Source organism: Falco cherrug, chromosome 6 (assembly GCF_023634085.1).
Source record: "Falco cherrug isolate bFalChe1 chromosome 6, bFalChe1.pri, whole genome shotgun sequence".
Taxonomy (NCBI): Eukaryota; Metazoa; Chordata; class Aves; order Falconiformes; family Falconidae; genus Falco; species Falco cherrug.
In genome coordinates, this window is record NC_073702.1 from 71844563 (window position 1) to 71858687 (window position 14125).

The window sequence follows — 14125 nt, forward strand, 5'->3', positions numbered from 1 at the left end:
TTGATTTAAAGCAAACTAACTCAGCTGGGGAGCATAAAGATATGGTCTTACGGAGTGATCGCTGAGAGACACTGACACCTTTCTGCTGTTAGGTCAAGTAGTTGGTCTTGGTCAGTATGTTCTTCTAGTTGCATTTTTAGCTACTTTCTAGAGTTTATGCTGTGCCATTTCTGCTGAATGGCATAAAATAACAGTAATTATATTGGAATTCGATATGCCGGTTTTGCAGTGGTTATGGAAAATTGAAAGTAGAAAGCAGTAAGAATTTCTGGACATTTGCTGAGACTTTCACAATATATAGTTATTGTTGGAATTTTTCCCTCTCACTTTTTTTAACCTCAATTTCTTGTTGTATTTTTCTATTCCAGAAGCTTCTGAAAATGGGAAAATGATGTGTTTCAATTCTGTAAATCCAGTGTAGCCTTGTGCCGCTGAGCAGTATCAGCCAAATTTATTGTTTGGATGTTGTTGCGGTCACTGTTGGCATAGCAAATATTCTTTTTTTTAAAAAAAAAACCCACACACCAAAGAAACCCCAAACCAAAAAAACCCCAACAGCAACAAAAAAAACCACACAAAAAAAAAGAAAGAAAAAACATGCCTGTGTTGTCAGAGCATGTCCTACAACCTCTCTACTTCTTTTCCCTGCTTTCTGACTTGCCACCTCCCACCTTTCTCCTCCTGTTTGCCCCATCTGCCCGTTTCTGATTTAGGCAAGAAGCAAGATGTGCTGTGACTGATTTAGAGCATGTGCTGATTTGCCAGCTGGCTGCTATCTCTGAGCTGTTGGGTCAGCCAAACATAATAGATAAGGTCTGAGCTATCCTCATCTCTTCCCAGTAACATTTTCCCCACAGGATTTGCAAAATTTCAAATATACTTTGGGTCGCTATACCTTCCCTCTCCTTTTGAATGTGGAAAGCCGGAGTAAAAACTGATCTGAGATGTTATTAAAATAGCACTAATAACTGCTGTGAAACGGAGTAGTTTATTGTGCTTGAATATATAATTTAATTATTGGATATTCTCCTATTTAAAAAAAAAACCACAAACTAGAAGCAATAGAAGTATTGGACATACATGGTCTTAGCTGGGAACTGCTCTGTTTTCATCCAGTGTTCTAAATTGTGCCCGAGATCTGTGAAACCACTAGCATTTTTATATGAAAGTAAATGTGTCCGGGTCAAGAAGCTTATACTGTGGAAGACCTAGCTTAATAAGAAATGATTACTCAGGGCATCGTGTCTTTATTCTCAAAACAGCATATATGTATTGACTTGGCTGCAACAAATAAAATAGTAATAAATATAGGCAGTTGTTTTAGAGTATTCTTTTCCTCCCTTTTAATTTTAGAAACCCTAGATACGTTAGATTTCATCTATTTTTGTTCAACATTGAATTGAAAAAAGATAAAAGGAGGGAGTTGGTGAAAGAAAGTCCTGTCAGTTTGGATTCAAGTGAAAATACGTAGCTGAAAACATCTCAGTGACGTCCTTCAGGAGCTAAAAGATAAGTTTCCCCTTCCTATCCTGGACCTCTCTGTTGCATTTGAGATCGATATGAATTATTGGCTGTCAGCCAAGGAACAGTAGCAAGTCCTACCTGCACCTCTGAAATGGCAGCAGCCTAGAGGGTAACTGCTGGAGAGCTGCGGACAGCTGCCCTGAGAATCCTGCAACAGCCGTTTCACTGTGTGCCCCTATTTACTGTCTACCTTGCAGACATAGCTTTGGACAAGGGTTTTGGAGTGAGTGGTTTGCAGGTGACACAACTGTACATGAGCTTTTCTCCTTCAGAGCTACTGATGATTTTTTACTATTCATTACAATTACAAGTTGTCAGTATTAGGATCCTCTGGTTTGTTTTTTTTGCTAATGCCAGCTTTAACCACAGGAAATGTTCTTTGCATACATTGCTGTCATTCATGTTTTGTTGTAGGAGATACTTCCCTGGTCTGAAGGTGATGCTATTGCTTGGTATTTAAATTTTCATCACCTCTGAGATGGACTGTAGCAATGCACTGCACTCGGGCGTGGAGTCTCTATAAACACCCAGCACTGCCAGCGCTAAGCAGGCTGCTGTGGGTGCTGTATCCCCGTATCTATTAATTTCCCGTGGGATTTTGAATCAGGCTGAAAAATCTTTTCATGGGTTTCTGGGCCCAGCTATCGTGTGCAGCTGCAGCATTAAAGGGTTTGTATGTGCACAGCACAATGCTGCATAATACAGTGTGCACCCTTAATGCTTTCCTTAGGGAAACATCTGTCTGATTTATTCCCTTCTTGGTCCAAAGTACACAGAACAAGCTACAGCTCTAGGTAGCTGTGCTGTATCCTAAATGCTGTACGCTGGGTTTCTTAGATGTGGGGCTTCTCCACAAACCCAGCGCTGCCAAGCCCACCACTAACCCATGTCCCCAAGTGCCACATCTACACGTCTTTTACATCCCTCCAGTGATGGGGACTCCACCACTTCCCTGGGCAGCCTATTCCAGTGCTTGACAATGCTTTTGGTGAAGAAATTTTTCCTAATATCCAATCTAAACCTCCCCTGGCACAACTTGAGGCCATTTCCTCTTGATGTTTGGATTAAACGAGGCTGTGAGATGTGGTTTTGTGTGTTTATGCAGCTCTTTAGAAAATGAGATGCTTAATTTAAGACCTTTAGTCTGAACTAAGCTTGATGATTTGCATAGCCTAGCATAATCCATCCTCTTAAAATTGAATATGTGATAAGACTTCTGAGATTATACCCTTATTGCTGCTTTAATCCAAATACTCAATAATACATCCTGTATTGAGGGCTGGAAAGATCAACTGCATTGTCACAGTATAATCCTGCCTTGGAACTGGGCTGGGGAATATGAGCATAACTGCTTGTTGAATTAAGAGTGGTGTCACATCTGTGAGTGCTAAACTCAAACTCAGAACCCATGCTTACTATTTTCTTTATTTTACAATGAGAGTGATCTTTCTGTGGGAAGAGGAATAAGCCTGCCTTGTAAGCAGGAGCACCCCTCAAAGCCGCTTGGCAGTTTGCAGTGAAGTCCTTAAGCAAAATGCTCCACTAGCATTTCAAAGCACAGAAAGCCAAAAAAATGCTCTTACATCTCTCTTAAGAGTAATCCAGACAGGTTCTCTGGTGTCTTCGGTGTCTGGTGTCTGGATCCAAGCCCTGGTGAAGGAGATTCCCTCAATACGTCTCCATATCTACGACCCACCCGGGAGCAACAGCGACAGTTGAGAGTCTGTACCCAGCATGCTGCCAAGGGCCTGGGGAGCACTTTTATTCAAACTTAGCCAGATGGCAGGGGAAAAGTGGTCATGTTGTAATTGCTTACTTGAATGACCTTGCACCATGGCTGTCAGGGGGTAATCCTGACTTGAATAATCATCCTGCGTGGCGAGTCACGCTGCCTGCTATCCAAAGTCACCATTGTTCCTGTTATGTCAAATAGATGTGCATATTAGATCCAAGCATGACTAAAAAGAGATGATGGACTTGCTTAATAAATAATTATTTTTGAGAGACAGTGCTGCAAAATTACTATTTTTAAACTCCTCAACACGTGTGAGCAGCAAGAACTCTGAGAGTAATCTTGCAGGCTCCCATGTTTTTCTCCTGCTCTGTTCAAAAAAAATCAGTGATGCTTGTCACAAGACTTTACTTGTCACTGATGTCTAGAGCTTCCTAATCTCATTTGGAAGGTCCAGGACAAGGGGAATATCGGTTCTTTGTTGCTGTGTTTGCTGCATTTCTCTAGTCTTCTGTATGTGGGGAGGCTGCGTAACCTGCTGTCGGGACATTGACTGATGTTGTGCTGTTGTTTTAAAGGTCACTCCAGTAATTTTGTACTTATTGTTTAAAAAAACCCACCAAACAAAACCTCCCCAAAAACGCAAACAAACTTTTAAATTATGCACATAACAGATTAAGGGAATTGCTGTTCTCTGCTCATTCTTTTAGGGAAACAAATGTTTGCTCTGCTGTCCCAGCAACTGTGAAGAGCGCTGAGCTGGGCAAGTCCAAGGGTTGGACTCTGAATTTTCCTCCTGAATAACTCTCCTGAAGCTCCTGTTCAAGTGGTTTTGGAAATTGTTATGTTCCTTGGGTACTTTGTTTTTGAGAGACAGTGATGCCCACGAAAACTAGAGAGGGAGAGAGATCTCACAAGAAAAAAACACCTGGGAATGAGAAAGAGATGGTGGCAGCATGAGGAAAATCATTGACTTTGAACTGAAAATCAACTTACTTTTTTTGTAAAATTACTTGGGATCTTTAAGCAAGGAGAGATATGAGGAGATAAATGAACTTCTTAAATACAGTGGTATTAATGGTAAAGTAATTAAGCTAAAATCACTACAACTAAGTCTTTGTTTTTCTTTGTCTTTCTGTTGTTTTTTTTTTTACCCTGACTCTGTACCAAATCCTTTCTGCTCCTGATGCTTGGGGAACAGTAGGACCCAACCAAAGGTAAGGGCTTTTATTGCACATTAAATCAGTGTATGAAAATTGTCATATGGCTTATTCGGTCTTGGGTTATCCAAATATTAAAAGCATTTTGCAAAACAACTCTGTAGTTGATCAGCTGTTGAGGAAGAAACTCAAAGCATCTCCTTGCTGCAGAAGAGCACTGTACAGCCTGTGCCAAAAAATGAGTCACAGGAACAAATGAGAACATACATACTCAGCATTACAGACTGTGAATGGAAGACTACTTGTTATTTGTGGGCTTTTAAAAGCATTTTCTGGTATCTGTGTGAAAGCAAACTCATTTTGTTGTTACAGCTTATGATCCCGTTGACTTTGTATTTTGTATGAAGACACTATCTCTGCCCCAGCGTATTAGGATTCAGCTTTATTGATGTGGTCATATAGTCGATGATTTATTAAATGTGCTGAAGGCATAGGATGTTGTTATAATATGTTTGATTTTATAATAAATTCAAAAAACCTTGATTTTAAATAAACAAGCCATTATTTCCTCAGTTAGAGGACATAAATTAACCACTTTTATCTCTTGATGCTGGGACACAAATGTAGTATAGGAAATAAAAAAAAGCAATGTATCTTTGAGGATAAAGTATTTAAATTTCAATGATTTTGCTATATTGAGCATTTTCATAAATGTAGCTAGTAAGTTTGGATGTCTTGGTAGTACGGATTTTCAACTCTTGCATAATTTTTCTAATTAGTAGAAATGCTTGAGGAAGATTTGCTTTGTGGCTTCTTCACTAAAATGGAACACGAAAATGTGTTAACAGGTAAAATGAAATCTTCAAGAATAATGGAACGAGGGTTCAGACCGTGGATGTGAGATGCTGGCATTGTGCCCTTGCTCTGCCAGCGTGGTCTGAAATGATGCAAACATCAGCTACGTAGCAGTGCAGAACATGTGAAGGAGAAAGAGCAGCCTTTGTTAAGCTTACAGGAGAAATAAGCAGCCCAAAGAGCAACACACTGCACTTCCCTTTTCCTGGATCCAACAGAGTAAATCTTGCTCATGTGAATGTAGGTCAGATATTACCCTGATTATTTTTTTTCTTACAAATACATACCCAGGGGACTTATTTTTACAAACATCTGCATGTTACAAAACATGCACCATCTTATTTGAGGTCAGCTTTCATGATGAAAAGTGCCTGTGGACCTTTAAATAGATTTACCACAAAATTTAAACTTTTCTATTTAAAAGGGTTATAGTGCTGCTCTTCTCATGATAAAACTAATTTGCTCTATATTGTTCAAGTATTAGACTTGAATTATGACTGCCTGTGTTTGTCAGCAGTATATAAATACATACTCCTCTTGCACAGAAAGAGGTTCCTACCCTAAGGCGTGTTTTTAATTTATGCAGACAAGAAACCTGGGGAGATGGTAGGCAGAAACAGCTAGGGGACATCTGTCAGTCTGGAAAATAGAAAGTCCTGTGAAAAATGAATTGCAAGGATGGGTTTAAAGGGAGGTAAGGAGAGTTCCTTGACATCTGCTCGGTTGCTCCATGGAGAGTTTTTGGGGAGCACAGAGTAGGATTCACATAGTAGAAAGGACAAAACAAAAACAAGGAACAAACAGAAACAAGGAACAGACTTGCATGTAGGAAGATGCGGTGTTTGTTTAGGCAGCTCTCGGAAAACTGGTGATTCTGTGGGAATGTGTATTGTGTTCAGAATGGCCCCAAGGAGCGTGGTGTTAGCCACATGATACAACACTGTCGAAATACGAAATACAGCTGACATGTTTGATTTGGCAACAGTTTTTATCAGGTGTCCTCCTGGTTGTTTTCCTACAGGTGTTTGCTTACGATCACTGCTTTTGGTCTATGGATGAATCTGTCAAAGAAAAATATGCAGGTAATAATTACTGTAGCTTTGTGCTTGTTGTCTTCAAGTGTGAATTATCTAATTAAAATACAGTATTTGCTACAGGGCACAGACCATATGGCATGAAGTGCCTCCCCCTATATGAGTGCTTGTTGTCAAAAGAAAAAGGAAACCTTTCAATCATTCCTGTTTCTCTTCCCTAAAGACGATAATAGCAATAGACATTGCTACCTGTTTGCAGTGTAGGAAACTGAGAAATCCATCACAATAACGGGTTACTCATATTTATTTCTTTATTTAAAATACTGTTCCAAGTCCATAATTTTAAAAACATCAGATCCTTTTCAGGATTTGAGGAACATTGCTATGTGTAATTTCATGTTTCACAGTGCTGATGGGAGCTTGGCATCATATTAGAATTTAATAATGGAGTATTAAAAAAAGCCTAATTTAATATAGGGGTATTTGAATTCATATGGTCTGTTGAGGATAGGTAATATACATTTAATTTTAATTAAAATGTTTTCTGTGTATTATTAGGACATTTTGGCAAATAGTTATGGTAAAATGTGAAATGTATTTGGACTTATTACTCTTGTGGTCTGTTCCTTTCATATTCTTTATCTTTTAAATTTGGGAATCAGTTAAGCTTGTTTCCATTTAAAAAAAAAATCGCAAAAATAAAAATATGCATATGCTTCTAGATTTTAATTTCTCTAACAAATAACTAATGAATAGTAATTTAATGAGGAACTGAGAAAAATGTGAGGCTTTCAGCCATACAATTTACATCAGAAGGTAATTTTTTTGTTTCTCAAACTAATGGAGGCACGTATATCACTTATATTATGGTCTGTTACATGTTGGAAGTGCTTTGTCTAAAAACATTCCACTGTTCTTAGCTGGGCACAACTATTAGTAATTTTGATAAGGAATTTTGCATGTGTAAAATTTTGAGTAGACTTGGATGTAAAGATATGGACTTCAGTCAATGAGAGAGGAAAAGTTTTCAGAAGCATTAACATATTTTAGAGGACTTCTCAGTCCATTAAGTTCTGCCATGTCTTGTTCAGACTTTAGTTCTTCTGCTTGTAAAAGAAGTTCTAAAAATAGAGGTTATGTTTAAATAGATGATACCCAAATATATTAAGGATTTCTTCCTCTGCTTGGAAGAGGAGCCAAAAGGCTGTTTCTACAGATTTAGTTCAATTACAAAAGAAGTGATAGGCCCTATATTTTGCTAATGCATATCTTACAGTATCTCTCACATAGTTACGATTCTTACTCTGCAAAAATCTCCTTGTGGTATTATTTAGTATCTTATACATATGCAGTAAAATTGCCTAGTGCTCTACTAATTGCCCTAGATTAAAATCAACTGACAGTTGTTAAAACATACAGGTTGAGTGGATTTTGAGGTGGTGTCATTCACCAGTGGATTAAATTCTGCAGTTGGCAGTAGATTTTATGCTGATAAAACTTCTGAGTTGTTTGGTTGATAGGATGTTGTTTTAAGCACATACAGGTATATGCATGATAATCACAGCTTCTGATTTTTACAGTAGCATAAAACTGGAGCACGTCTGCTGGCTGATGGACCTTCTCCTACAGGGGGAGCAAATACCGGATGCTATTTAGGCAACAACAGGAGGAAAACGCTAACTGCTTTTACACAATTATTGGAGAATCCAAATCAAGGGGAAAATACCTCTTGCTTTGCTACAATGTTAGCTTTTGTGTTTTATTTCTTAGGTCAAGATGTTGTTTTCAAGTGCCTTGGAGAAAATATTCTTCAGAATGCCTTTGAAGGCTATAATGCTTGCATCTTTGCCTATGGGCAAACTGGTAAGTCCTTTCTGGACTTTTTTATTGAAGCAAAAGGCGTTATGTTCTGACTGGAGACTCTTTCATGGCTGTTGTGACATTGTTTTGGGAAAAATGCCTTTTAATGTAGATAAGAAATGTTTTTCTCTTTTGTAACGTTAGATACGAGGCGGACAGGATGAGAAATAGGATTTTGTGTGTTGCTGCTGGCTGCCCTTATTTCTCACACTTTAGATTATCATCTTTGGAATGACCATGATCATCCTTGAGTTCAGTGCATCATTAATAGTTTCTGCCTCTGCAGTTAGAATAATCTTTAATCGTCATTTTAAATGTAATGTGTGAAAATGATTATGCTTGTGCAACTGATTTTTCTCAGTGTGGCACATATGTGGGTGTCAGTGGGTTGTCATCCTACAGTAAAACCGTCTATCTGAAAAAGTCTTTGCTGTCAGTTTGAACTAAACTTTGTTTACTTTTCCTTTTAATTACATTGTCTTGGTTACTTTGAAGTAGAAAACTGCACAAATGTCTTTCATTGAAATTCCAAATTCTTTTTTTTTACCTCTTCTCTCTGTTTCCTGTCCGTGTTTCCACATGCATGTACACTAATCATAGATTCCCTCACACAGGATCTGGAAAATCATACACAATGATGGGTACTGCTGACCAGCCTGGATTAATCCCTAGACTTTGCAGTGGACTCTTTGAAAGAGCACAGAAGGAAGAAAATGAAGAGCAGAGCTTCAAGGTGGAGGTATCCTATATGGAGATATACAATGAGAAAGTCAGAGATCTTCTTGACCCAAAAGGGTAAGTAATTCATGTGTCAACAGTACAGCAATATGTTGTCTTACAGTCTTCCTTGCCATAACCCATTTGCCTTAATGGATCCCATCTAAGGCATTTGCTTAGGATGGCTCTTGCTTCTTCCTGATCTTGGTATCCTTTCATTTTTAATCAAAATAAAGTAATAGGACTAAAAGCTTGGAGTAAGCTCACCCTAATGCTAGCTTTTATGAAGTGTCTATGTCAGCATTTTACATGTAGGCATACGGCTTTTTCGTTTGCATTATAGTCCTTGTTGTGTGCTTTATTATGGTACTTGTAAGACCATCGTGTTTGAGAACTGTCAGTGATAAACTGACTTTCTATGAATGTTGTCTTCAGTCAGTCACGTGCTTATAAATAACTTTTTTCTTCCCCAACCAGAAGCCGTCAGACATTAAAAGTTAGAGAACACAGTGTTTATGGCCCCTATGTAGATGGCCTATCCAAACTAGCTGTTGCTAGCTACAAGGTAAGGATCAATTTTATGAAAGGTTTGGGGTAATATCCTGAGCACTGGGGGTAGTGTCCCTTCAGCAGGACAAAATTATGAAGCTACTCCTAATTGTCATGGTAGTAATATGGATTTTAGAGCAAGAGAGCTGTAGGATTGTTTTCAATTGTAATCACCGAGGAGAACAGGATTAAGAGTAGAAACTCATCTTCGTCCTGTACTGTTGAATAATTCTGGAAGTAATTCAACTATTTAATGAAACAGCTTTCCTCCCAAACTTAAGAGTGTACACTGTATCCATGAGAAAGCATTCTGTGATCAATTACAGAACCAGGATTTAGCAGAGGCAGGCTTTCACCACATTTGTCACTTTTTGGCTGTCATGCTATTGCCTAGTAATTTCACATACCAGTAGCCCACAGGCACACTGGAATTACAAAGTAATGGTTGTTTACAAGGCAAATACTTGAGAACATTGCATGAAACTTGCTTGCTGGATAGTGAATGTTTGTATATGTGTTCACAAAATGCCCTAATTTTTAAGAAGCATTAATGTACTGTGGGAGAAATGAGTAAACGTGGAATGGAATTCTGTCATCTTAAGCAAAACATGAAAATGGTGCAATCCTTCCTCTTACAGTTTCTCCAGGTATTAATCTACCTTTTTGGTGGTTTCTGTTAAGACAAAAGACATTGCATGCTTTTCCTTTATGTGTTGCCCAGCAGCTTTGTGTAACACATACATTTGACAGAGTCAAAATGGTCTGTGGTCATCTTTTGCTTGATTGTTTTTTGGATTTTTTTAGCATCATTCAGCTAGAGCCCAAGACTCTGAAGTTTTAACTATTTTACAGGATTACTCTAAAACCCTGAAGCAGGAGAGATGCCTATTTCTCAAGTATCACAACCTAACATATCAGAGGCCTTTATAAGCTCTTTTATGTAGGAAGAAAATAATGACCCATTCAGTGTGGTTCTGTTTAGAAAACTGGACCTTATATCAGCATTGCAGTTTTCAAGAATATGTTTGATAGCTGGGGCTAAAACGTTACAGTGTTCGAACACAAATTGCTGTTTCCTCACTTCTTTCTTTCCTTTTGAGTATTGCTATATGCAGCCAGGTGCATGATTTTTGATGATGGTTTAATATCTAGGTAGAGGTAACGGATGAATGTATCACAGCATTATGTAATTGCTAGCCCTTAAAAGGGGGATCACAACATTTTTTTTTTCTTGCATTTTATGAATAAACAGTGGGGAAATGCTTGCTTGTACCTTGTGAGACTGCTTCAGTAGATAATTGAAAAGAATGTTAATTCAGATATGCTTATGGCTGGGAAATTGTATCTAGGATATTGAGTCCTTGATGTCTGAGGGCAACAAATCTCGAACAGTGGCTGCAACCAACATGAATGAGGAGAGCAGTCGGTCCCATGCAGTCTTCAAGATTATCCTCACCCACACACTTTATGATGTACAATCAGGGGTAAGTAAACCAAGTTACGAGGTCCAAATGTTAAAGCAAGAGATGCCTCCAAGCGTGATATATTTCATAGACTTACAGAAATGTTGGTTGGAAGGGACCTCGGGATGTCATTTGCTCCAGTCTCCTGCCTTTGTGCACTGCTAGCACTGCATCAAGTTAGCTGTGGCTGTGTCTGGCAAAGGCCTTATGATGCTCATGTACCCCAGTGTAGGGAAATGAATTTTAACAGGTTTATAAGTGAAATGTGTTTCTTGAAGTGGAAAGCAAAAATGCAGGCCCCACATTGTAGCAGACCTGCTTGGAGGGTGCCAGATCTCCTAATCCTAGAATCTGAACTAAATATACCCTTCTTTTTAAGCAACAGTGTGTAGTATAGACTTGGAGCAGAAACTAAAGATATAATATGTAGAATTAAAATAGACGAATGCCTGAGGATACATCTGGAAATCTCCTTCAAGGAGTTATTTCATGCAAATATGTATAAATTATGAACTTTATAAAACAGAAAATTTCACAAATTTTTCGTTGTACAACATTAATATTATCATGTACATATATTAAATCTCTAAAAGACATTTAAATGTGGAAGTATTTTTCTTTACATTTCCTTATATGTAAATACTCCTTGGAGGGCCATGTGAAATGCATTTCTGTTAATATTATTTAGGCCCTCACAGAAAATGGTGATAAACTAAAATTTAAATAGATCTCCCATACCAGAACTCTTTAAACTTTGTTGGTAGATTCTGTACTTGGACAGTTCTTCAGTGTCTTCAGAGCCTTGGAGAAATTGTGGGTGTCTGCAGAACAAATCTAAGGCGTGTATATACCTAAATATTGAATACAATGTGAAGCATAATGAGCACTTGGACTTTTTTCCTCTTCATTTCTCAGTCTTTACCAATCTTCTTATCCAAACAATTTTCTTTGTACTTTATTTGGATATTTTTTCCCTTTGTGCTTCAAATCAGCAGTCATACTGTGCTAAATTCCTTGATTTGCCATAGTTTGTTATTCCGTTTTTGCTGTGGCATACTTACTATACATATATTTTGTGTGGTCACAGTTGGCCTGAACGCAAGGTGGTAGTTCTGATTGTCTGTCTTTTTCTGTATCTTCCACTCACCACTGTGTGTTTCTGGAACAGAATTCTCTGTTTTCCCATCTGCTTGTCCTTTCAGTCCTGGAAATGACATGTTTCAGTATGGCCTGATAATCCCACTATATTTTGAGAGGCTTAGAGTAACATTTTTGAAAGCATATTGATTCTATCCTGTTCATTTAGGGGAATGTAGCATTTAGCATCTCAGTATCACAGCTGCAAAAGTTGTAGATGCTGCAGAAGACTGTGATGTGAGCAAACTGTTCTCAAACACAATTAGCTCTTCAGTTTCAAATTGACATATGAAATTCATGGAGTGATTCCAAATGTAATTTTGGGTCAAATGAGGTAAAAGGATTTGTAATAAAATCTGTTACCAGTTTAAATACTTGCATGGCTTGGATCGCTTTCTAGGAGGCTGTTAAGGATAAAGAAGAGTTTGCAGTTTAAATAATTTTCATGAATTATAACATGCTTCTTGTCATGTTCATTCTTAGTCTGAAAAACAGAAGAAACTTGATATAAAATGTGAAATTTTCACTTTTTTCAAGTGAAACTTGAACACTGAGACTGTTTTCAAGGTGGGATTGTAAACCCTGTGTGTTTGTAACTCCTTGGCCTGTACTTACGTCTCCATTTTTCATGGTTTAACATTTTATTAATGTGCCCTGTGTACCTCTCCTCTGGAGAATTCTGAGATGTCTTGAAGATATTAGTGTATCTGACTTCACTTCAAATCCTCCTATTATTGCTAAAGCAGCAGCTAATGAGTTAACACAGGGTACCGTTCAAGTCCCACGACTTTCAAAGGAGTTGGAAAGCTGCAGTCTACACCAAGAAATGAAGCTTGGTTCTTGGTAGAAAGTATGTCAAACTGCGTAACTGAGTAAACTAACAGTAACTGTTCTCTTGTTCCTTCTGCAGACCTCAGGTGAGAAGGTAGGCAAGCTGAGTCTGGTGGATTTAGCAGGTAGTGAAAGGGCAACTAAGACTGGTGCTGCAGGAGACAGGCTGAAAGAAGGAAGCAATATTAACAAGTAAGACTGATTATTTCTTTTCCTTTTCTCATTGGTACAATCATGACTGCTAAATAGAGCATACTTGTAAAATAGAATAAAGTCAATATAGCCTTTGTAGACAATTTTCTCCTTCCCTTCTCTCTGCTTCTCTTTCTGTCAAACAGTACTCTTAGATGGTTGAATGAAATCTCTGCCTATTTAAAATGATTGGCATTTTTCGTTCTGTACTTGTGTTCCTGCATCTACTACATAATTGCATGATGAAGAGGTGATTATTAAGGCTGAAAGCGTATGTGAAAACAAGGAGTAGAGCTTTTGCGAGAAAAGAATGATCAAAACTGTTCTAGGAACTTTTTCCCTGGAGCTCATTTTTGGAGAGAAAGTCACTGTCTAAATATGCATTTGACTTATTAATATTTACACTTGGTAATGGCTGATTGTTTTCTCTGTGCAGATCCCTCACAACACTTGGACTGGTTATTTCTGCCCTGGCAGATCAGGCTGCTGGCAAGAACAAGAACAAATTTGTTCCTTATCGTGATTCTGTGCTCACTTGGTTACTTAAAGTAAGTACTCTGCTCTTGTTTTTTTAAAGAAAAGTAGAAGCAAGTAAAAGGGAAGAGTCCCAATCCATGAAATAAAATACTGGGGTTTTGCCTCATTTTGTGATTTTGGTATTAACCATAGCTGTCTTTGGAAAATTAATGGGATGTAAACCATTACTATCTTTACAGACTAAATATGTTCACTGTCCACTGTCTTCTGCTGACCTGTAGTGGCCTAAAAAATAAGAAACTTTTTTTTTTTTTTTTTTATTTACAAAAGAAGGCGTTATCTGTCATGGGTCAGTTTACATACAGCTTCACATACAACCTTGGGGCTAGTTGAAGTTGGCCTATTGCCACATGCAACTGTGAATTTTACATACTGGCGTGGTTAGCTTTGAAGAATTGATTAAGATTATTACCTTTTCCTAATTGTCTAATATATTTGTTAATATACTCTACTTTGTGTCAGTAGAGTATAATTGCAGAGCATTATGCCATTTACAGTCTGAGGAACAGGTCAGAAGGCTTTATATATCACATG

General features: G+C 38.0%; 1 protein-coding gene across 5 annotated transcripts in view; it reads left to right on the forward strand.

Moving 5' to 3' along the window:
- The window catches only part of KIF13B (kinesin family member 13B), a 133131-nt gene that overhangs the window by 47061 nt on the left and 71945 nt on the right, over positions 1-14125 (forward strand). For 3 of the 5 annotated variants that reach the window (XM_027811533.2, XM_027811537.2, XM_027811535.2), the window contains exons 3-10: positions 4458-4473; positions 6293-6353; positions 8076-8168; positions 8780-8960; positions 9360-9447; positions 10781-10915; positions 12942-13054; positions 13491-13602. In XM_027811533.2, the coding sequence (XP_027667334.2) occupies positions 4458-4473; positions 6293-6353; positions 8076-8168; positions 8780-8960; positions 9360-9447; positions 10781-10915; positions 12942-13054; positions 13491-13602 (799 nt within the window). The remainder of the gene's footprint in view (positions 1-4457; positions 4474-6292; positions 6354-8075; positions 8169-8779; positions 8961-9359; positions 9448-10780; positions 10916-12941; positions 13055-13490; positions 13603-14125) is intronic. The other 2 variants (XM_027811534.2, XM_027811536.2) reach the window with 1 other exon arrangement.